General features: G+C 50.2%; 3 protein-coding genes across 4 annotated transcripts; 1 reads left to right on the top strand and 2 right to left on the bottom strand.

The window, feature by feature from the left end:
- Positions 1-1,163: 1,163 nt before the first annotated feature.
- C14H22orf24 (chromosome 14 C22orf24 homolog) lies at positions 1,164-3,707 on the bottom strand. The gene is given in 4 exon segments (XM_036823419.1): positions 1,164-1,349; positions 1,351-1,486; positions 1,522-1,641; positions 3,694-3,707. Coding segments are annotated over 4 exon segments (456 nt in total).
- Positions 3,708-3,994: 287 nt separating this feature from the next.
- On the bottom strand, positions 3,995-10,845 carry LOC118906854. The gene is made up of 2 exons (XM_036874677.1): positions 10,496-10,845; positions 3,995-4,787 (listed from the first exon to the last, which is right to left on the bottom strand). Exons 1-2 carry the CDS (start codon positions 10,813-10,815, stop codon positions 4,442-4,444), a joined length of 666 nt encoding a protein of 221 aa, XP_036730572.1. The 5' UTR covers positions 10,816-10,845; the 3' UTR covers positions 3,995-4,441.
- On the top strand, positions 9,709-21,378 carry YWHAH (tyrosine 3-monooxygenase/tryptophan 5-monooxygenase activation protein eta). Of its 2 annotated transcripts, none has more exons than XM_036874675.1 (2): positions 9,709-10,118; positions 19,938-21,378. In XM_036874675.1, exons 1-2 carry the CDS (start codon positions 10,032-10,034, stop codon positions 20,589-20,591), a joined length of 741 nt encoding a protein of 246 aa, XP_036730570.1. In that variant the 5' UTR covers positions 9,709-10,031; the 3' UTR covers positions 20,592-21,378. The 2 variants fall into 2 exon arrangements, with proteins under 2 accessions (XP_036730570.1, XP_036730571.1); XM_036874676.1 differs by lacking the exon at positions 9,709-10,118 and adding an exon at positions 11,003-11,142.
- The last annotated feature ends 1,160 nt before the right edge of the window (positions 21,379-22,538 follow it).

The raw sequence follows: 22,538 nt of genomic DNA, 5'->3' as shown, positions 1-22,538 counted from the left end.
TCTGGGACATTCTTATACTAAAAAACCATTGTTTATCTGAAATTCAGTTTTAACGGGGCCTCCTGTATTTTCTCTGGCAACCCTGAGTTTGGGCCCACAGAAGCCTTTTAAGCAGGGGATGACGTGGTCGGATTTACATTTTGTGAAGCTCCCGGGATTTGTAGGGAAACATGCTGGAGGGAGACCAGGAAGGGGGTGGGGAGGATGAGGCTCCTGCCTTGTCCAGGCCAGAGAAGCAGAGGCCAGGGAACAGAGGATCTCATCATGTCACCTGCCTCCCCCACTGAGAGGGTGGCCTTGGGTAAATCCCTCAGTGGATGCAGTCTCAGGCCGGTGACTGCAGACCAGGTCAGACCCCGGCTCTGCAGCATGAGCCTCTGGGCTGGTCTACTCCCTCCGGGGCCCTCAGCATCCTCCTCTGTCAAATGAGGGGTTCAATCAGAAGAGATGGTCCACAAGGGCCCTTCTGTTCCTGCCATCTTGGGCTCTCTGTCCATCCTCTGATGTCTCTCTGGGGTGGTGCCCCACCATGGTGACAAGTCCAAACCTCGCTCCTTCTTCCCTTCCAACATCACCTCAGCCAATGAATGCATGAAACACCCACACACCTGGTTTGGGAGAAGGCACTCCAGAATCTGCTGAGGTCCTACTGTGTGATGAGTTGGGTCCTTCACATCATTCGTTTTTGTTAATTCTCACAAAAGCCTCTCAGGGAGGGTATCATTATGCCCATTGCACAGATCAGAGAACTGAGAGCTCAGTGGTGCAGCTGCTGCCCAGGTCACACAGCTGCACAGTGCAAACCTGGGGTGGAGTCCAGGTCTGGCCGGCGCCAGGGCTCTGTCCTCCACTGTCTCCAGGAAACGTTCCCGGGAGTCCCTAATCCCCCACATAGTTATCACCAGGGCTCAGTCAGCAGTCTCCTTGTCCCACGGCAGGCACGTGCTGCCCTGGCTCTTTCTGAGTTAAGCCAGGGCCTAAAACGCGTTGGTGTAATGCTCATCTGCTGGGGGCTTTCCGGTTTAGGAAGCCCTTTCCCATCTGTGCCCTCCTCACGACCCTTTGGGGACTCTGCAGGCCCCTCAGCCCTTCCAGCCTGCAGCTCTGTCGCAGCGGAGTCTGCATTAAATATTAACGGGGCAGCTCCTGGCACCGCTGTGACGTCAATTACCGGGCTGCTTGATGAGGGCTGTGGCTGCCTTTCCAAAGTGAAGCAGTGCCCGGAATTCAGCTGCCTCAAACGGCGTCCCAGGGGGCCGGCTGTCGGACTCGGGGAAGATGCCGCTAATGGAAGGCGTGGCAGGAGTCCAGGAGTTTTCCTTCCATCTCCCCTGCTCCCTCGGGGCCCAGCTGGCATCCCGATGCTGGCACAATGCCTTCAGTCATTCGGCAAATATTTATCGAGCACCTGCTGTATGCTGAGCACAGTTCTAGGCTCTGGGGATACAGTCATGAGCGTGATAAGGTCCCTGCATCATGGGGTTCCCTGTCTGGTGGAGGAGAGGGAGAAACAGTCTCAACGCAGAGGGGCAGACCCAGCACTGTGCGCCAGAGCAGGTGCCCGACCCAGCTTGTGGCCAAGGGATCCTTCCAGAGGAAGCTAGGACTATGCTGAACCCAAAGAAGGAGCCCGAGTTAGGTCTGGAAAGAGGAGGGGTGAGTGTTTCAGGAAGAGGGAACAGGATCGGAGCTCAGACCCTGGTTCTACCCCTTCCCAGCCATTTATCTGCAAGCTGGGTTTCCGCTGTACAGGGGTGTTATGAGGACCAAACAAAGCCACGGCGAGTGATGGCACAGGGCTTGATTCAGGACAAGAGCTCAGCGGTAGTTGTTATGAAAATAGCTCTGTCCCTTCACAGAATTCCTCACCGTGCCACGGAGCCTTACTCTGATTTGGCAAGCTGAGAAACTGAGGCTCAGAGGGGTGACATCACAAAGCCCTGGGTAATATTGTGGATCAGACCCCAGGCTGGACACACGATCCCAGGCTCTGACACAGGCTTTTTGACATTCTCTGGCCATAAGCAACCCAAGCAGTGGCCTCAGCTCAGCGAGACACAGAATACCACAAGAGCTCTCAGTGTGAATTCCTCGGCCTTCAACACTCCCCATCTCGGCCTTCTTTGAGGTAAGGCTGCAGCTGTCCAAGGACAAGCCCAGGCCTTGGCTTTGGGGTAGAGCCTGGGCATAGACCTTGTTCTGCTGCTAATCTACTGTGTGACTGTGAGTGAATTTTCTTCCTTCTCTGAGCCTCAGTTCCCCATATTTAACACTAAAACCATCTGTCATTGCCTGGGTCTCTGATCCTCCCAAAGAGCTGTGGCAGAGGAATTATTTTTAATTCCATATTAAAGATGAGGAACCAGGCCACATACAAGTGGGGGCTGGATTTGAAGCCAGGCCCATCTGCTGGCAGAGCTGACTAACGGCCCATCATGTAGTGCTGTCTCTCAGAGTAAGAAAGCCAGCCTGAGTTGTCTCCAAGATCCTTAGTATGAGTCTGTGATTCTGTGAGTTCCATGCTGCCCCCAGGCCTTCAGGGCCCAGTGGTTTCACAGGGAGGGCATTTCAGCTTGGGCTGATTCTCCAACTGTCCCATGTAAAGGAGGTAACAGGGGACTTCCCTGGTGGCGCAGGGGTTAAGAATCCGCCTGCCAATGCAGGGCACATGGGTTTGAGCCCTGGTCCCAGAAGATCCCACATGCCGCAGAGCAACTAAGCCCATGCGCCAGAACTACTGAGCCTGCGCTCTCAAGCCACAACTACTGAACCCATGTGCCACAGCTACTGAAGCCTGTGCGCCTAGAGCCCGTGCTCCACAACAAAGACAAGCCACTGTAATGAGAAGCCCGCGCACCGCAACGAAGAGTAGCCCCCGCTCGCTGCAGCTAGAGAAAGCCTGTGCGCAGCAACGTAGACCCAACGCAGCCAAAAATGCATGAATGAATGAATGAATGAATAAATAAATAAAATAAAGGTGGTAACAGCACTGTCACAGGTTTCTGGCAGGCAGCACCCACTCTCTCCCTCATCCACAACCTCGTTCCTCCCGGCATCAGCCCCGGGGGGTGGGAGGTTCAACGTGAGCAACAGGCCCACTTTACGGATGAGGAAACTGAAGCTCAGAGAGGTGTAGCGACTTGCCCAGGCTATCCCAGCTACTGCAGAAGAGCTGGGATTTGAGGCCGCGTCTGGCAACTCCAGATCTTGTACTCCAAGTAACTGCAAGGTGGCCAAATTCAACCAGGAGACTTCCTCCTCCTCCTCCTCTCAGCCCCCTCCTAGCCCCTGCAATCTTGCCTCCCTCCCCCTGGCTCTCTCCCCAGTCTTATCTTCCACGAGGCTGCCAGTCAGTTAGCTGTCAGCCAATTTAAAGCGTTTCCCTCCTGGAAGGCCTTGGCCACTCACAAAGAGGGCTCTTGTGGTGGCATTTCTGCAATAGGCACAAGGTGTGATCAGATTCGATTCAGCACTCATGAAGAGGGGCACCCCAGGGCCTCATATGATGAATGAAACGCAGGCCCTGTCCTCCAGTGTTTACATTTTACGAGGGAAATGCCAACTTCCTTATGAAGTGGGAAGCAGGTGGTATAAGTGACAAAGAGTGACTCTGCCCCTATTAGCTCCAAGACCTTGGGTAAGAGAGCTTCCTTTTCCCCATCTGCTTAAATGGGTACAAGAGGAATTCCCTACCTCACAATTGTCATGAGGATTAAACGAGATCACGGATTAGATGAAATTGCATAGCACAGGGCTTGATGCCTAGTAGCTGGCCAGGAAACACCAATCCTACCAAAAGAAGTCCATGCAGGTGGTGGATTCCAGAGTCACAGTGGGAGTGAGCAGAAGGAGAGCGTGCTTCTTGGTGGAGACCTGGGAAAGCTCCTTAGAGGAGGTAAGATTTCAGCTGGGTATTAAAGACTTAGAGGAAGAGGTAGAAGAATGGGAAAGTTGGTAGAAACTTGTGGGCAGGCTCTGTGAGCCTGGTGGCCCTAGGATGTCCAGGAAGTAGGTGTTGAGCTTGGAAAGGTGGGCCAGGGCCAGGTCATGAAGGGCCAGGTGGAGGAGCTTGTATCTTTTAAGGGGAAAAGGGTGTCCTTCCTACCTATGACCCCAGCGGCAGCTCAGGGCTATCTGCAGAGACCAGCCCCCTGGAGTCAGCCTTCTCCTCTGGCTTTGGTGCTGCCAGATCCCTTTGTCTCCTGAGTCAGGGCCAGCCCACCACTCTTGTCTGGAAGAAGACAGAAGGCTGTAGCAATCTGCTTGCCTCCTACTAACATACTGGGGAGGAAAAGCTGTTTTGTAGCATAGTTGCCTGGCAGGGAACCTTGGTGGAAACTCAGCAAACCTCACCCTCACTTCCAAGGTTATGGTTTAAGCAGCAGTTGATGACAGCAGTTGATGTGTGCAGCTCAAAGACTGAAAGAACGTTTTCAGGCGCTCAGAAGGTCAGGGGCGGGCATGGAAAGAATGGTGATGGTAGAGTGGGTCTGGATCCGGGCTCCTGCCCCCTGCTCTGCAGTTGGGCAAGATACTTAACCTCCCTGGGCCTCAGCTTCCACATCTGTAAAGTCAGAACAATAATACCGACCTTTCCTTGACCAAGTGGGAGTGTGCTGGCCACCCGCTGCCTGTGGCCTGCTGTGGAGTAGGTCCTGCTACTTTCCTCCACTCCTTGTATGGATGTGGTCCAGGCACTGGGCGTCTGAGGCATCCCTGCTTCACCCTCTTGAGCTGCCATGTCATTTGCTGAACTTCCAGTGGTGACATACCCTAGATCTTCAGAGCTGGAAAAAAGACAGAACTCTGCCATCCAAGCCAGTGTAGCCTCCCACTTCACAGACAGGAAATCCAAGGCTCAGAGACTGGAAGTCACCGCACTCCAGGCTCTGACCTCCAGCTTTCCCTGGACCACCACAGCCCCTCTCACTTGGGCCGACCTAGTGAGAACCACACAGAAGCTTGAGGCAATTATCCAGATGGTTCCAGCCAAAGGATCTAGAAAATTCTGGCTAAGAAACACAAGTTCCTTGACCATCTGCAGAACTGAAGCAAAAGCCTTTTTCGCCCTCATTTTAACTGCGATTCCATAGGCAACAGCTTCACTTTCTCCCCCAGAGCGGAGCTCCTTTGAACAAGCTTGTGTGTGTGTGGGGGGGGGGGGCTGCTGAGAACGGGGCTCTGAGCTCTGCCAGCTCACAGATTGTAGCTACCAGGACATTTTCACACTTCCTAATGCCAAAAGCTGCCGTGGAAGCCAATCTGCTCCCAAAGCAGGCTTTCAAAGAGTGGCGGGAGGCTCTGGCTGATCCTGAAATCTGTGCACTCAGGCTGATCTTAGACACAGGGGGTGGAAGTTGGTATCAGTGAAAGGACACTGGGGCCCAGGCAGTTGGCAGAGAGTGGCCGTGAGTGGGAGGCTGCGGGTGACCGCCTTGACCACTGAGTAAGCACCTGACTGTTCTAGGTCTCCTTTTCCATATGATGGGGTTAACAGCCTCTTTCCCAGAGTTGTGAGGATTTGGGGAGCTGGTACAGGGGGATCAAGTGTTTACCCCCAAGACCGTCAGACAGCCAGCAATTAACAGCAAGAGCTGCTGCCCCTGCTCCTGGTGGTGGTGATATCATCACTGGCTTGGGATCAGCCGGGTCACCCAGGCAGCAGGAGGCCTGCATTTGAGGGGGGGGAAAAAAAAAAGAAAATCCTATCTGGGTGACACAAATCTGTGGGCGGGTGGCCCCTCTGTCTCAAGCCGGTAACCATGCTGACAGTGTGAACGCCATCTCTCCAGAACAATACCAGGGCTTCTTTGTAACACTTCCCTTGGTGTCCAGACTTTGCAGGGAGCTCAGAGTGTCCCAGGACACCCGAGGAAAAAAGCAGGATGTGCCTTTTCTGGGTCACCTATTCACGGGGCTCTGGCAGAGGGTTCTGGCAACGCTTTGGAAATCCAGTCCTGAGTGAGAAGCAGTCGTTACCACTGGCTCAGGGTGGGGTGCAGCAAGGAATTTTCTACAGTTGTGATGGCTGGTGAAGGCAGGGTGTGAATGTGCTCTTGCCGAACCCCAACCCTAAGAAACAGGATGGTCAGTCCCATTTAAAAGGGGCTTCCCGGGGGGTAGGGGTGGTGGTGTGATGAATTGGGCGATTGGGACTGACATGTATACACTGATGTGTATAAAATTGATGACTAATAAGAACCTGCTAGGGACTTCCCTGGTGGCACAGTGGTTAAGAATCTGCCTGCCAATGCAGGGGACACGGGTTCAAGCCCTGGTCCGGGACGATCCCACATGCCGCGGAGCAACTAAGCCCGTGCGCCACAACTACTGAGCCTGTGCTCTAGAGCCCGCGAGCTGCAACTACTGAGGCTGCATGCCACAACTACTGAAGCCCGCACCACAACAAGAGAAGCCACCACAATGAGAAGCCCGCGAACCGCAACAAAGAGTAGCCCCCACTCACCGCAACTAGAGAAAGCCCTCGCACAGCAACAAAGACCCAACACAGCCAAAAATAAATAAAATTAAAAAAAAAAAAAGAACCTGCTGTATAAAAAAATAAATTAAATAAAATGCAAAAATAAAAGGGGCTTCCCCAAGGGTACTCAGCTGGTAACTGGCAGAGCAGGATTTAGACCTGAGTTCAGATCCTCTTCCCCATCACATCACACACATGTCCTTGGATAGCTGGGGGCAGAGTTTTGTTCTGTTCCCTGAGTGAGACCCTGCCAGATAAAGATGCAGCGGACTTGGCCCCTGCTCTGGGTACCTGCTCGGAGCTCTGGGGGCCACACAGTGTGTCTGACCTTGATCATCAGCCCCCTTCCCCTGGTTCAGAGGCCCTCTTGGAAATTGTTCAAAAGCTACATGCTTGATAGGACTTAGAGCCCTGGGAGTAGGTGACCTATCCAAGGTGGTCATCCTGGCTTTATTTACAAGACTTTGGGGAGTGGGCAGCTCTCTCCCGAGGGTGAAGGAGATGGATGCTGATAAGTGTATAAGCTACAAGAGGGAGACTTGTGTGTGCTTTTTACAATCTGAATGACCCCCAAAGGGGAGTCACACCTTGACCCCTTGTCAGCTCACACCTCACGACATCGTGGGGCCATCAGGCCTAGGAGTCTGACAGAACTGAGCTTGAATTCTGGCTCTGCTGATTACCAGCTGTGTGATTTTATTCAAGACATGGAACATCTTCAAGCCAGTTTCCTCATCTGTAAGATGGGAATGGAAATCCCACCTACCTTACAGGGGTATCTTGAGGGAAAAAATATGCCCATCTCTGCAAAGCACCTGGCCCAGTGCTGGCAACGTGGTAGATGTCCCCTTCCGTTCAAGAGTGGGCGTGGATAAGGTAGCCCAGGATAGGGCAGAGGGCCTGGGCGGAGCTCTGAGGAACCCCCGAATTTCCAGGTAGGCTGAGAAGACAAGCTCACACAGGAGACAGAATAGGAGTGGCTGGAGCAGCAGAGGGGAGCCAGGAGAGTGCAAGGTCATGAAAGCTAAGAGGTGAGCCTGTCAAGGAGGGGCGAGCAGTTGTGCCAAGTGCAGCTAAGAGGGCCAGGAAAGTGAGGACTGTGCAGTGACCTTGGATTGGTGGCCACAGCAAGGGCCACCTAGGTGGAGGAGTGGGGGTAGAGCCAGAGTACACTGGGCTGAGGTGGGGGTGGTGGGTGGGTGGTGAGGAGGTGGAGACAGTGAAGTTTGGTGAGAAGGAAAGCAAAGCTTTATGGGCGAACCAAAGTTGTCCCCCCATTTGACATTTATGAATGTCAAAATCAGTTATTTAGAATGCTCCAGTCTCTCTGATTTTTACTGTTTTGAAATCAATCTCAGTCCAACATGATCAGAAGTTAGAAGGGCTCTAATCCCTCTAAGGGCTGGAAGGAACTGTGGAGGCCCCCCCAGTGCTGGCCCTCCTCTCACCTCTCACGGGAACCCATCCTCATCAGGCCCATGGTGGATGATAAGTTATTATCTACCATACTCTTTAACGATATTCACTAGGGGAAAGATCAGCCTGGTTTGTTAACCTCGATTCCATTTGTAGTTAGCAAAGGTGAATCCTCAAAGCATGGAGAAGCCTGGGGTGGGGGTTTCCTCCCAGTCAAACGCTGTGTCATGGGTACTGAGGTCCTCACTGTAGCATCACAGCAGGTGGAAGGCGGCCCAGGAGGCAGGAGACCTAGTATGGAGGTCCCAGCTCTGCTGGCTGTGCAAACTGGGGTCAGCCTCTCCTCCCCCTGATACCTCACTCTCCCCTTATGCAGGATAAGGGGTTGGACAGTGGTGAGTCTAAGAGTCCTGCCAGCTCTGACATTCCAGGATTTCTTCTATTCTACAGTGCTTTAAACAGTTCTTCAAGTCCAGTTCTCCAGATGGTGAAACTGAGGTCCAGAAAAGGCCCACTCTCCAGTCCCTCCCTCTCCCTTCCAATGCATCTAACTCTGTGGAGCAAGATTCTGGGCCTGAAATATGGCTTCCATGCCTCTGGTAGTTCCTGATTACCTGAGGATAAAGCCTTAAATCTTCAGCCTGGCACTGAAAACATTCCATGATCTTGTTCTACCCCACCTCATGTCCCACGGCCAGGCCTCTCTCTTCCCCATTTTGTTTCTATCCTCACTGCCAAGCCCTCACCCTTGCTGGATCCCCCTCCCTAACACCTTTTCCTTGACTCTCACCTCCTTCAAGGTCCAGCTTACCTGCTCTTCGGTTTTTAGACCTCCGCTTCTCAGAGGCAGGGACTGTATCTTACTTATTCTGTGGCTACTCCTTCCCCCAGTGCTGAGCATGCAGTAGGTGCTCAATAAAATGCTCAGAGAGCATAAGGCCCCTTCGCCTGCACTCTCCTTGGCATGTTGTACTAAGTCTGGCCATGCTTTAGTGATTGGGATTTTCCTCCCATGTCCGGGACCCAGACCAGCGCCTGGCACCAGGGGTCCTCAGCATGTAATGCCAGGACTGGGCTCAGTGACCAGCTGGTCCACTCTCCTCTTTGCCACAGGAGGAAACTGCCACCACTTTCAGGCTGTGTAACCTTGAGCAAGTCACTAGTCTGGCTTTGACAGATGGGGAGGCCAGCAGGGTCCACCAGGGGTGGAGGGTTGTGAGCATTAAGTACGATCATGCCTGGAAAGGCCTAGCACCGGGCCAGCTCCTAGCAAGTGTGTGGTGACTCTTACCCGTCCCAGCGGGGCCACTCAGTCTCTTCTCCCGTGGAAGGCACAGTCTGCACAAGGCCACTTCCCAGGACGGGGACGCAGTGAGTGAATGTGCGTGGGGTTGTCCCCAAAGGCCGGACCTGATCCTGCCCGGCCAGTGCTGACTGAAGCTCAGGGTGTGGCCCCCAGAAGCCCATCGGCCAGGCTGGGCAGGGGCGCGTCCGGGGCCCGTCCGTTCCTCGGGCACGCGGCCTCCTGGCTTCCCCAAGCACTAGGTTTATTTGCTTTTGGGGCCCTCCTCAAGCCAGACCTCTAACCTGGACTCAGAGACGCCTTTCCGGGTGGGGCCGTGACAGTGCGCTGCCTGCACGGCCGCCATCACCGAGGCCCCCACCCCCTCTCCGCCGTCCCAGCCCCAGCCCTCCCCTCTCCCACCTCCACCTCTGCGGCGGTTAAATGCAGCACTCGCTAGGCGCCTGCGCGGCTCTGGGGCGGGGCGGTGGCCTCAGCTATTTATAGAAGGTGACGTCACCTTGAAATAGACCGTTAGGGCTGGCCCGCCCTTCCCCCACCCCCCACTCGCGCAGCTCCGCGCCGCCCAGCCCGGCCGCTGCCACTGCGCAGGCGTCCTCTCGTCCTCCCATCCCCCCGCGCGGTCGCCTGTCCTCCCTAGGCGGTGTCCGCGGCGCGAGCCACAGCGCGCGGGGCGAGCCAGCGAGAGGGCGAGCGGCGCTACCTGCTGCCTGCAGCCTGGGCCGGCCGGCGAGCCAGTGCGCGTGCGCGGCGGCGGCCTCCCCTGCGACCGGAGAAGACGAGCGGGCGAGCTAGCAGAGTGGGGCGCGAGGCGAGGCAGGGCTCAGCGATATGGGGGACCGCGAGCAGCTCCTTCAGCGGGCGCGGCTGGCCGAGCAGGCGGAGCGCTACGACGACATGGCCTCCGCCATGAAGGCGGTGAGCGCGCCGGGAGCCCGGGCGGCCGGCCGGGGGCCCGGCGCAGGGAAGGGGTGGGCGGCCGGGCGGCGGCCCCCTCCGGGCCAGGGGCAACCCCGCCGCCCCCCTGGGCGCGGCCGCCCGCTCTCAGCCTGCGCTTCCCGCGCCCGCCGCGCGCCCCGCCATTTCCTGCGGCCGGGCCGGGAGGGTGTCCAGGGAGGGGGCGCGGCGGGGACCCCGCGGGTGGGCGGGCGTCACGGCATCCCAGCTCGGAGCCGCGGGTGGGGGAGGGTGCTCGAGGGAGCGTGAGGGAGCCGCATTCCTCCTGCTGGACCGTTCTGCCAGGCTGGGTCACCCCCTCTCGCCTTCCTCCACACACCCCAACTTGTAATAATCACCTAGTGAGTAGCGCCCTGTCTCTCCTGGTTTCCGCTGCCACGACCTGAACTCGGTGTAATGCCGATCCGCTTTTGCTCTGCTCGCCGGCATCGTTCTGGTTCCATTCTCCCGCGCCCGGGGTCCGCATTGTGTGCGGAGACCCCCCCATCCTGAAGTCCGACGAGGACGCGGGCGGGAGCGCGGCGGGCGTGGGGCCCCCTCCCAGGTTGGATGTTGCGCCCATCTGCCCGGAGACTAAAACGGGTCCTGACGCCTGGGGGAGCCGAGCCCTTGTGCCTTTGCCTTCCCGAGACCCGCGGAGACTCGTCTGCAGCTCCATTTCCGGGGAAGGAGTCGCGGCCGGCCACACCCTGGCCAATGCGGTGGATTAGACACCACCTGCGTGTCTGAGACCTAGAGTTCCGGTGACCCTCTCACTGTCCCTGTCTCCTCACAGTAGTTCACGTTTTCTCTTAATGAACATTACTTCTCTCTGCGTCAAGGTCACAGAGGGGTAGAGCCACAGCTGCGGCCGCCAACGTGCCATGTTCACCCAGTGCACAACCTCCTGAGACGTGGGAGGATCCGCCGGGGCCCCACCCTAGACCTACAGACTCAGAAACTCGCGGGGGTGGGACTCAGATCTGCACTTGACCCAACCCTCATGGCAAGTGCTATTGGGTTTAAGTTCAAGAATTACTGCCCTGGGTTATATAGCTCATTTGCCCTTCTTAGGGCCTTGGGAAGGGATTTCCTAGAGAAAAAACTACAAATACAGAGGCTCCGTAAAATTTCAGTCATGTGAAAAATTCCTTTTAAAGCTTTTGATATTAATATATGAAACATGTTGAGGTCCCTGTTTAGGATTATCCAGGTAAGAAGGGTTATCTTTTCCATGTTGTTCACGTCACACGTTGAACCAGGTGTTTGGAAACCACCACCACCACCACCCATTTGTTGATTAATTGGTGATGCGGAGTTGATCATGGTGTTGTGGGCCAGGTAGGAGCTTTTCATCCAGACCAGGGACGATTTAGGTTTGGGACCTGAAGTCTGTGTAATTCTGGGGGTCTTATAAGAAAAAAAAAAGTAGGGTATATGAGTTTAGCAAATTTTTCAGAAACAGGACTGACTGAGTGCATTTCCTTGGAAGGGGTCCTGAGCTTAAGCTTATTTGGGATAAAGCCACTTCTCTCCACACAGCAAGTGACACTTAAGTGCGCCTCTTCTCCCCAGTCACCGAGTGGAACTGGGATTGTGTGGGTTGAGACCGCTCTCTGGACATTTTAGCGAGGCCCTCGCCTATCCTGCAAGTGGGACTTGAAGGCCGCAGTTTTAGGAGCCTTTTGGGGAATAAAGAAGGGATGGGGCTGGAAGCAAAGTGAATTGAGGCTAAGGGAAAATGACTAGAAGGTAGTTCTGGAGCTATAGGAAACCCGAGGCAACTTGAAATTGGAAGTAAGGAAAGAATGCAGAGATGTAACCGGAATGGAATACAGTTTGTGGAGAGAAAATAATTGGTTTTCTGGTCTTCGAAAGCAGGCTTGAAAAATGCTTTCCTGCAGCTACCTACTTGTGTCCACAGATTTTCTCTGAGACATTAAGGTAGGATTTTGCAAACTAATGGACCCTTTCATGTATTGGGAATATGTAATATCTGTATCTGAGATGATTGATGGGTCGGATAGGCCATTGAAAATTCAGTGCACACTCTAATTATGTCATTTCAGAATTGTGATAAACATTCCCTCAAGGTAACTCCTATTAAAAAATAAGAACTTTTTTGGTCAGTATGCCTGTTTCTTCTATTAAAGAATTTTTTTTTTTTGGTCATCTAAATTAATGGAATATATTTATTGGAAAGGACTTGGCAAGGGTCAGTGGAAAACTGTTTCTCATGTTTTACCTGTTGATGTTTGTACGTTAAATTCTTAATGTTATTGAGAAGACTCAGTCCCTATTTCATTAATATCATAGACCTAAAATATAGCTTTTGGAAAGAGTTGGAATTCTGATAACCCTCTGGGCTTGTGTGGGTTTTCTTCAGGGCAGGTAAGTAGGCTTCTCTACCGCACCTGAGTGAGGGGATGTTCTGATGCCACCACTCTGTGACCTTGAAGCTCACATCTCTTGTCTTCTGGTCCTCTGAAGCGTGAAGGTTGTAATGTTGGTGTTACTATCAAGTGGGCTTTCAGCTTTCATTCTAACTTGTTTTCTGTTTCCTTTATAATTTAAATGGTAGCTAATAATATTGCCTGCCTGTAATGATTGATGTTCCATATGCTACCAGCGTCACCTGGAGGATGCTGTCGGTAAGGCTTTAAGAAATCACGCATGTTGGAAACAAAGGTGTTGGCTCACATCAGTTGAGAACTGCAGTTCCCTGCCTCTCCTCCTAATTTGAAGGGGCAAGAAATGTTTTTGAAGTGAAGTAAAGACGTTTCTTCCAGCTCTCCCCCATCTTGTACCTTGTCCCTTACGTAGAAAGAAACACTGTGAAAGATTCTCGAACCCAAGTCCTTTCTAGACCAGGCTTGGAATGCCCTTATACAATTCATAACCTCTATAAAATGAGTACAGTACCATCTTATGAGAACTATGAGATAAACCCATAAAGTGGCATAAAAATATTTGTGCATAATACTAAGTGAGTCTAAGGAAAGAGGGTAACTAACCAGATAGATTTCTAGTGAATATTCATGGACAGACAATTCAGTCATGTCATTTATTGCTCTTAGTCATCTTTTATATTAAAACATAGGGGCAATCATGAAGTTTTAAAATGTCAAAATTGTTTGGGATGGCATGGTGTGTTTTAACATCGCTTACAAGGTTGACAAAGGACGGGGAGAAATATGTCTGAAGGACTTGATGCATATCTGTAGCAATCTTAAGTGCAGGCAACAAAGCTGCAGCTTAAGGAAATGGGTCGGAGGGGAAGAGGTCCGACCAGTGGCCGGAGGCTGTTATTCCAACAGCTGTGAGATCCTGGGAAGTGGGGAAGTGAGCAGGTGGTATGTAAAAGGAGAGCACAGCTGAGTGACCCAGGGTGAGACCTAACCCATGTTGCAGATATTGAAACTAAGGATGATTTTGAGGTGTACCAGAATTGTGGTTAGTGTGACATCTTAAAGCCACATTGGTACTACCGTTTGAAATCTATGTAAACTAGCAAGCCGTGTTTCCCATGTAAGTATCGCTTTGTCACGTATTGACTGAGGAAGGAAGAAGTCTCTGCATTATTCTTGCAATATTAGTTAAAAGACACTTCAGTTGGTGAACAGTTCACATAGCTTTGCTGCAGTGACGTGGGAGTTGTGGTCCCCATCTGGATTTGGGGTTCCTGCATTATCCCCGGAAGAGCTCCCACAGTCAAGGACCTCACTACTCCTTTAAGGAAACCAAAAATGTATTTTCTCATCATTGTCTGGAATTTAATATTAGTGGTAGACCGCAGTGTCACACTTTTCCAGAAAAACGGTTTGGGAGGGGATACCCCAGATGTGTTTTCCATGTTACAATTCATCAAGTTTATGAAATTTATCATTTTACCTATTAGGCACTCAGTAAATGGTAGCTTTTATTCCGTGTGTACATTTTCATTTAATCTTGAGAACAACTCTGGATGGATCCTGTTATTAACTCCATTTTACAAATGAGATTTGAAGAGATTAATTTTCTCAAGGTCGAGTTGTAAAGGGAAGATTTGAACTCTCAAATTTAGAGTTCTCACTTTAACCACTGTGACAATGCCCCATGAGGCTAAGGAATCATATTTCTTTCTAGTATACTTTCTGGTCTATTAGCCATTGTCATCATTGGTGACTAAGTTCCAAGCCGTTAACATAAGTGGGCTTACTGAACAAATAACTCCGTCTATTAGATGTAAGTCATTTTTGCCAAATTTGATTAAAAACAGAATCTACCACTTATGGTTCTTAGCTGCAACAGGGGAGCATGAAAGGCAGACTCATCTGGATTTTGCTTGTTCTCTTGAAGACCAGTTTTTTTAGCTTAAGAAGCAAAGTATTAATTGAATTTGAGTTCTTGCTATGAATTGAGAAGTGCAAAAGACTATGTTACATTATAGTTGTGGTGTTTTAGGAAATTGTTTCTCCATATTGCTTTTAGTATATTTTGTAAGCCTAGAGGCCCCCAAATTTCAGTGTCTAGGTTGTTGGTGAGATGCTCCCAAGTGTCCAGGTTGAGGCTGCCCCTCCCACTCCTCGCCGCAGTGGCATCCCCTCCTTGGTGGTGGGTGTTGGCACTTCCCTGTGATGGGAACTGGCACAGCTTCTGAAGCCTTTGGTCCTGGTGCCTCAGGGGCAGTAGGGTAGAGTGACGCTGTTCAGATGGGGTTGTATATAATGCCTGCCAAGACCTGTGAAAATGTTTACTTATGTTCAGAGCAAGACAAAGGTGGTCTCTTAACGATACAAAGGGAGCTATTTTGACTAATGTTAAGCTTAGAGTGAATATTCATAACCTGAACTCACCTGCTCTGAGCTTGAAGCTGGCCCCTCTCCCAGCCTTGCAGAACTGCAGCCTCGCCCTGGTTTAGACAGAGGGCAGTCTTTCCAGGCTTGGGCAAGTGGTGACCAATGGCAGGTGCTTTGCCAGCTGGGGTACAGGCAGAATCCTCACTTTCGGGGCATTAACTTGGGAAACAATCAGCCAAAAAAGCTTTCATCCCTCAAGCTCACTTTTCTTTTTTTTTTTTTTTTTTTTTTTATAGCTACTTTATTTATTTATTTATTTATTTTTGGCTGTGTTGGGTCTTCGGTTCGTGCGAGGGCTTTCTCCAGTTGCGGCAAGCGGGGGCCACTCTTCATCGCGGTGCGGGGACCGCTCTTCATCGCGGTGCGCGGGCCTTTCACTATCGCGGCCCCTCCCGTTGCGGGGCACAGGCTCCAGACGCGCAGGCTCAGCAGTTGTGGCTCACGGGTCCAGCCACTCCGTGGCATGTGGGATCTTCCCAGACCAGGGCTCGAACCCGTGTCCCCTGCATTAGCAGGCAGATTCTCAACCACTGCGCCACCAGGGAAGCCCCTCTTTTTTTTTTTAATATATACAGGGTTCTGCCAAAGAAGCTTAAAGATTTTATTATGTGGTTATGTTTATGCAATTATTCATGAGGATTGTTTTTTTCTGTTATAAGCTCTTATATCAAAAGCAAGCTTGCTGGTAGCGTGTGCGTGTGGGTAGCTATAGAGTTCGGGGTGGTGGCTGTGCTGTGTGTGTGTAGCTGTGAAGGATGAGAGCGCTGTTCAGGAGGCATCAACCCCAACTTGAGCAGTGTGGCCTGGCAGCTCAGGGGTGATGTTTTTTTGTTTGCTCAGTGTTCCTTCTGAGGTTGGATGTTTCCCAGATTCAGAACTTTAAGTTTTCCCAAATAGTCCCTGGGCTGTTTTTGGCAGCGGGTCTATTTTTACTCACAAACACATAGTTTATTGCCTTGTGAGTTAGTGGGAGGAGGCCCTTAGGGATTTTTGAGTAAGCCAGTGGTGTCATAGGAAGATAAATGAATTCGTAGCCGACCAGGTTGTTCGTGACTTTCAGAAATGCTGTGTAGTCCTGAGCAGAGAAAATGGGTGAAGGGAGTTGGTGCAGCCAAAGGCTGCGTGGTGAGGACGTACATGAGCAGAATGGCTGGCAGGGAGTCCAGTCCTCAAAGGAGATGAGAGGAGAGCCTTCCTGAATGGGAAGGGTCCATCAATTTAAGGTTTTCAGGAAGCCTGTAAGTAGGATTACCTGGGGTGGGGAGGTGGGCAGGAGAACAAGACAGCAGAGTGGCTGCGAGCAGAGGTGGTGGAACCCCGTGGAGCTGGTGTAGCCACGTGAAGATATAATGTCTGGGGTGGCCGCACTGGGCGCAGCTGGTGTGCAATGGAAACGAGAGTGTTAAAACTGGCGTTGGAGTAGAAAGAAGGTTGAGAACCTTTGTCTAGTTCTATCTCGAGAAATCCGTGTCTAGTCTTTGTTCCTAATTAGAAACCATTTGGAAACTTGTGATTGTTGAGATGCAGTAAATCATCTCCGTAGACTCCGCAGATGGCCATCCCACTGGTTTAGTCTTAGGATGGTTGGGACCCGTTCCTACTTTCCTTTCCCTACACCGTTTGCTTCCCAGTGTCTGCGCCTCTTAGTGGGTGACGAGACTTCTCTTGAAGTCTCCTGGCTCCTGTGTTTTGGAATTTGAAGTGTTGGGAACTCGTGCTAACTGACATTAGCGAAGGTTATTTGCAGTAAGTATCACCAGCCAAGACTGGCTGTACATCTTGTTTTAATAGGCCATCTGATTTTACTTCAGTCCGTAATTTTCCAATCTGGGGAAAACTCCCAATTTTCTTTAGTTATCCGATCAAGTAATAAAACTATCTTTCTCCCATAAGTTTCCTTTTGTTAACCGAGCTGTAATCCAGGAGTATTAAAACACACTATATTTAAACGTATCCAGTTATTTCCTAGTTAGGCCCTGGCTGGGGTTCTGAGAACAATGCTTGTTTAGCCGTTAGTCACACTCAGCTGATGCCGATAGTGATTCATTCAGACTGGCAGGCGACCAGGTGATTGTTACATAAACACTGACACTCCTAGTCAATGATTTTTCTTGTGAAGGTGTCATAAATATTGCCCAGTAGCCTTTTTTGGCAGTTTATTCCTGATGGAGAAGGGATCCTCGGATTCCTGGAACCCACAGATACACCCACATTTATGTTGATATTCAATAGTATTGACCTCAGGCCTTACCACACCTGTTATAGTTGCTCAGGAAAAATGGAATCCTAGGATTTTAGAGCTGAAGAAGTCCTTGGAGACTGTTTGGGCTGGTCCCCCTTATTTAACTTTTGATGCCCAGAAAAGCTGTGTTCTGTTGAAGGTCACACAGCTAGCTCAGGCTAAACTCCAGATGTCTTAAGATTTTTTTTGAGTAATGATACCACCCCTTGTGCAAACACTGTGTGATATATAGATATTTCAGATATGCACTCAATTTTAATGATGTGCTCTGGGGACATACTTTGAGGTGTCTTCGCAGTAGTCCAACAAAAGCAGCTTTACTGGTCGCAGGATGAAGTATATAGTGGCTCCTTATGGATGTCATTTGCATTTTAACATCAAGTGGCCTTAGTTGGATTTACTTATTGGAAGATCTGAGGAGCTTTTCAAATTCTGTTCTTGCCTCATGTTTTGTTTTACTGAATATTGGCCTAGAAAAGTGTCATGCTAAAGGATTCAAGCATTCTGAGATTTGTCATAGTATTTGAGATGGAATTTTGATTTATAAGGGTTGCTTCCTTAAAAGGCCAAATTATCAGAAAAATATCTACAATGTCTCTTTATACTTTTAGTAAGCAGGTGTGTTTAAAGGCACTCCCTGGAGGAGAAAACTAGTGGGGTTACAGGTCTTGAGGGGAGCATGGATTGTGGATTAGTAGAGCGGAGGGGATTGCCCTAGACCAGCGTGGAGACCATTCCTGTCTTTGTGGGGAGGAATGAGGAGCCGGGCTTGCAGGCAGCCATCCTGGGGAATGTCAGGGGCGGCTTGTAGCTGAAGACCACACTGAAGGAGGAAGTGGGTTGGGCTGATTGACTAGGCAAAGAGGGAGAGGCCATCCCTGGCTAATGATTTGCAGCAGAAGAGTAGGGGTTCTGGGGACAGAGAAATGGGGAAGTTAGAAGAGGGAGCTGGTATTTTTATTTTGTCTGGGATTTGTTGAAGAGGGAGGTGGTGGTAGACAGTTGTGTGTTTCACTTTTAAGAACTTGGCACAAGTTTTCTAATTTTACACACTTAATGATTACATTTGTTGCTTATGTTCTTGAACTAATTTTTCAAATAGACTTATCATCCTTTTTAATTCTTTTTTTTAAACTTCTGATTCTCTACTGCTCAGTCTTCTTAATCCATGGTAAGCATGTCTGTTTTATTATGTTGTTAATAAGTTTCTCCATCAGACTTGGCTTTTCTCTTCCATTGGAGCAAGTTCTGTCCTTATAGTTTGATTTAAGTAATGCCTTTTTGTTGAGTTTTGTGGTTTTCTACGTGCTCTTCTTTTTTCTTTTTCTGTTTTTAAAATTAAAGACCTTTCCCAGTAGGTCACATAGTTGAGGAATCCCCCCACTTTATAGAAGATACAGGCCAGTTTAGTGTGTTAGTGGCTTTGCTGGGGCCCAGAGTTTTCTGATTCTAAGTCTGTATTAGTTTCCTAGGACCACCAAACAAAGCCACCACAAACTGGCTGGCTTACAACAAGAGAAATGTATTTTATCACAGTTTGGAAGGCTAGAGTCTGAGATCAAGGTGTCGTCAGGGCTGTGCTCCCTCTGAAGGCTCTAGGGGAAAATCCTCCCTTGCCCCTCCTCGTTTCTGGTAGCTCCTGGTAATCCTTGTAATCCTTGGCCTTTGTAGACACATCACTCCAGTCTCTTCCTCCATCATCACATGACAATGGCTTTCGTCTCCAGATCTCCCTTTTTCTTATAAGGACACCAGTCATTGGATTTAGGATCCACCTTATGCAGTATGACCTCATCTTGACTTGATGACACCTGCAATGACCCTGTTTCCAAATAAGGTCACGTTGACGGGTACCAGGGGTTAGGACTTCAACATGACTTTTTGGTGGCACAGCTCAGCACAGCAAAGTCCAGTGCTCCTTCTACTGATGACACAGCTGGCTCGCTTGCAGTTGGCATCATGAAGAATTTGAAATTTAACGTTTCCACTTAAAATAATTGGTGCATCCATCCTTGATGGGCAGTCAGGGTTTCCTGTCTGGTAGGTCAGAGTAAAGCTTGCTGCTGAGTAGTTATGCCTCCTTTCAGCAGAGACTGGGGACACTTTACTGTTACTAATGCATCCGTTTTGGGTTGGGGGAGGGCTGGGTTTACCGGTGGGGTTCCACGTGTAACCAGGGTGAAACTCTGGCCACTAGATCTGTGTGGTGTTTGAGCTCATCTGGGAAGCTCTTCTTTGTTAATAAGTGTTTGAGGGAGGTGTGATTGGTTCTTTCTAGAATAGAAAGCTGGAAGCCGACTTCCAGTCTGTGATAACCTTTGAACATTTGACAAAGGAATTGTATGATTTTACTGTGAGAATATCTTACGCAGAATAGCGGAGCCTCAGGGCTTTTCCCCACCACCTCCTTGTGCACCAGCACCTCACAACGTTCCATCAACATCTTTATCCCCACACCTCCGCCAAGGTGAAGGCGGCATCTTAGAAGGCCTAAATTACGACTTTTTCAGAGTCCTTATCACTAATATTTTGAGTTAATATCTATCTCTTCTGTTAGACTGCAGTCTCCCTTCAGATAGGATCCTTGTCCAGTTGGTTTTTCTTGAGTGGCTTGTCCGTAATCCTGTTTTTGAGGAGGGTTGTTGACTGGGTTGAAGGGAAGATCTCTTTCCAGGGTTTTCAGACTCGGGTCTCAGTGTTTATCTTTTGGGTATGTTGCAGGTGACCGAGCTCAACGAACCTCTCTCCAATGAAGACCGAAACCTCCTCTCCGTGGCCTACAAGAATGTGGTCGGTGCCCGACGGTCTTCCTGGAGGGTCATCAGCAGCATCGAGCAGAAAACCATGGCCGATGGGAATGAGAAGAAGCTGGAGAAGGTTAAGGCTTACCGGGAGAAGATTGAGAAGGAGCTGGAAACAGTGTGCAATGATGTGCTGGCCCTGCTGGACAAGTTCCTCATCAAGAACTGCAATGACTTCCAGTATGAGAGCAAGGTCTTCTACCTGAAGATGAAGGGCGACTACTACCGCTACCTGGCAGAGGTGGCTTCCGGCGAGAAGAAAAACAGTGTGGTCGAAGCTTCGGAGGCAGCCTACAAGGAAGCCTTCGAAATCAGCAAGGAACACATGCAGCCAACACACCCCATCCGGCTGGGCCTGGCCCTCAACTTCTCCGTGTTCTACTACGAGATCCAGAATGCGCCCGAGCAGGCCTGCCTCTTAGCCAAACAAGCCTTCGATGACGCCATAGCCGAGCTGGACACACTAAACGAGGATTCCTATAAGGACTCCACGCTCATCATGCAGCTGCTGCGAGACAACCTCACCCTCTGGACGAGCGACCAGCAGGACGAGGAAGCCGGAGAAGGCAACTGAGCGCCTCGGCCAGCCCCCGCCCCCACCCCATCACCACCGGTCCTTCCTCGCCACAGTCACTAAGTATCTAGTGCTAAACCTATCTGTATGGCAGCACAGCTACTCAGATCTGCTCTCCGCCCCCGGGAAGCAGTTCCAGGTAAATTTATGGGCATTGCTGGACTGATGGTTGCTTTGAGCCCACGGGAGCTCCCTTTCTGAATTGTGCAGACAGGTGCATTCTGAAGGAGGCATTTTCCTGTGCCTGCTGATCTGGGTGAAGTGCAGGCGAAAGCCTCGGGGAAGTTAGGAGAATTAACCACACAGGCTACAGTTGGTATTTAAATGGTCCACTTAAAACCAGCTGCTAGTGTTTTGTTAAAGCAGTACATCTGTGCATGCAAAAGTGAATTCACCCCTCCCATCTCTTTCTTAGCTAATGGAAAACTGTTAAGGGAAGCTGATATGAGAGACCACTTGCTCCTTTCCATCAGCTTAATAATAAACTTTAACGTGAGGTTTCAGTAGCGCCTTGTTTGCCTCTTTAAATTATGATGTGCACAAACCTTCTTTTCAATGCAATGCATCTAAAGTTTTGATACCTGTAACTTTTTTTTTTTTTGGTTGCGACTGTTTTAAGAATCATGGATTTATTTTTTTGTAACTATTTGGCTATTGTCCTTGTGTATCCTGACAGCGCCATGTGTGTCAGCCCATGTCAATCAAGATGGGTAATTATGAAATGCCAGACTTCTAAATTAAATGTTTTGGAATTAGTGGGTAAATAAATGCTGCTTTGGGGATATTATCTCTGTGTGTATGGTCTTTGTTTTTCCTGCTCTCAAGGAGCCCTGTCATGGCTCACCGCTTTGAATCCTGGTTTGATCTCTCAAACCCTGAAGCATTTCTGGAATAACGAGTCTTGGTGCCCCCTGATTCCATCACACGTTTTGCAGTGTATACAAAAGACGCATGAATTTTAAATAGTTTTGTGTGAACCCAGCTAACAGCCTCTCTGATCCCCTCTTTCTGTTGCTGGTGCCTGTACGGGAGGAGCTGAGCAAACCCCAATGCCGTGTTCCATGGCACAGCCCCTCTGGAAGGTGGGTGTGTGTCTGACTTTGAGGGTGTAGCTCCACTCAGCCTACTGGAACATTGGTTGCTATGTATCACTCAAAGTAGGTACATGTTCTCAGTTTTTCTTAATATTCTTTTGCACTAGATGGAATAAAACGTTAATTAGGGACACAACTTGGATCCCTGAAATAAACTTTAGTGATCATTATTAAGAAAGCTTTGAGTATTCTTTAAAAAATAAGACAGCAGACCTCCCTCTGAGTTTAAGAAAGAGAATGGCCTGGCCTCTAGTGCACTTTCCCCATCTGCCTGCACCCCAGGCCACTCCTGAGGCCCTGCGTCACCAAATGGACTCTTCCTTCCCCGGGTGATGTGGACTCCAGCCACTCACGATTTCTGTCACCTCCAGCGTGGTGCTCAGGACCGGACGTGCTTGTCGAGTGGATTGGTTCAGGTACACAAAGGCCCTAAACACCTTATTCTTGACTGAAGCTTGACACTAGGCTGGTGGAGGTGGCCACGCCCAGTCTCTGTCCTTGAACCTACACTGTGGTGGAGCATGGACATTTAACCATGGACATTTAACCTATTTTGTCATCCTGAAGTAGAGGGATGACCCACATGCTAATAAGTAGTCCTTAGGAAGCCTATTTCAAGTTGACCTAATTGCCAGCAAAAATCATTATCAGGTTTTGCTTCAATTAGCAGGTCAGGTATTTTAAAGCCATGAGCTTTATGTGCCTAAGGCACTTGGCTTTGATAAAATTTCGTAGACGTTGAAACTTTGTACATTTGGAGTGCACTTCACAGAAAGGGCTTTAGAAAAAGCACTTAACGTTTTCATTTCACAACCATCTTGTGAAAAGTTTTGTCCCCACCTTACAGGGGAGG

This window comes from Balaenoptera musculus, chromosome 14 (genome assembly GCF_009873245.2).
Source record: "Balaenoptera musculus isolate JJ_BM4_2016_0621 chromosome 14, mBalMus1.pri.v3, whole genome shotgun sequence".
In the NCBI taxonomy this organism is placed as follows: Eukaryota; Metazoa; Chordata; class Mammalia; order Artiodactyla; family Balaenopteridae; genus Balaenoptera; species Balaenoptera musculus.
This window is presented reverse-complemented; position numbering and strand designations above follow the sequence as displayed.

Bases quoted from the DNA above. Each gene is read 5' to 3' on its own strand.
- LOC118906854 (XM_036874677.1), bottom strand. From the start codon at position 10,815: ATGGAGCTGCAGACGAGTCTCCGCGGGTCTCGGGAAGGCAAAGGCACA. The intron at 4,788-10,495 runs GTGATTATTACA...TCTTTTTTCCAG, and splicing joins GACAGGGCGCTACTCACTAG to CTCTGAAGATCTAGGGTATG.
- YWHAH (XM_036874675.1), top strand. From the start codon at position 10,032: ATGGGGGACCGCGAGCAGCTCCTTCAGCGGGCGCGGCTGGCCGAGCAG. The intron at 10,119-19,937 runs GTGAGCGCGCCG...GGTATGTTGCAG, and splicing joins TGGCCTCCGCCATGAAGGCG to GTGACCGAGCTCAACGAACC.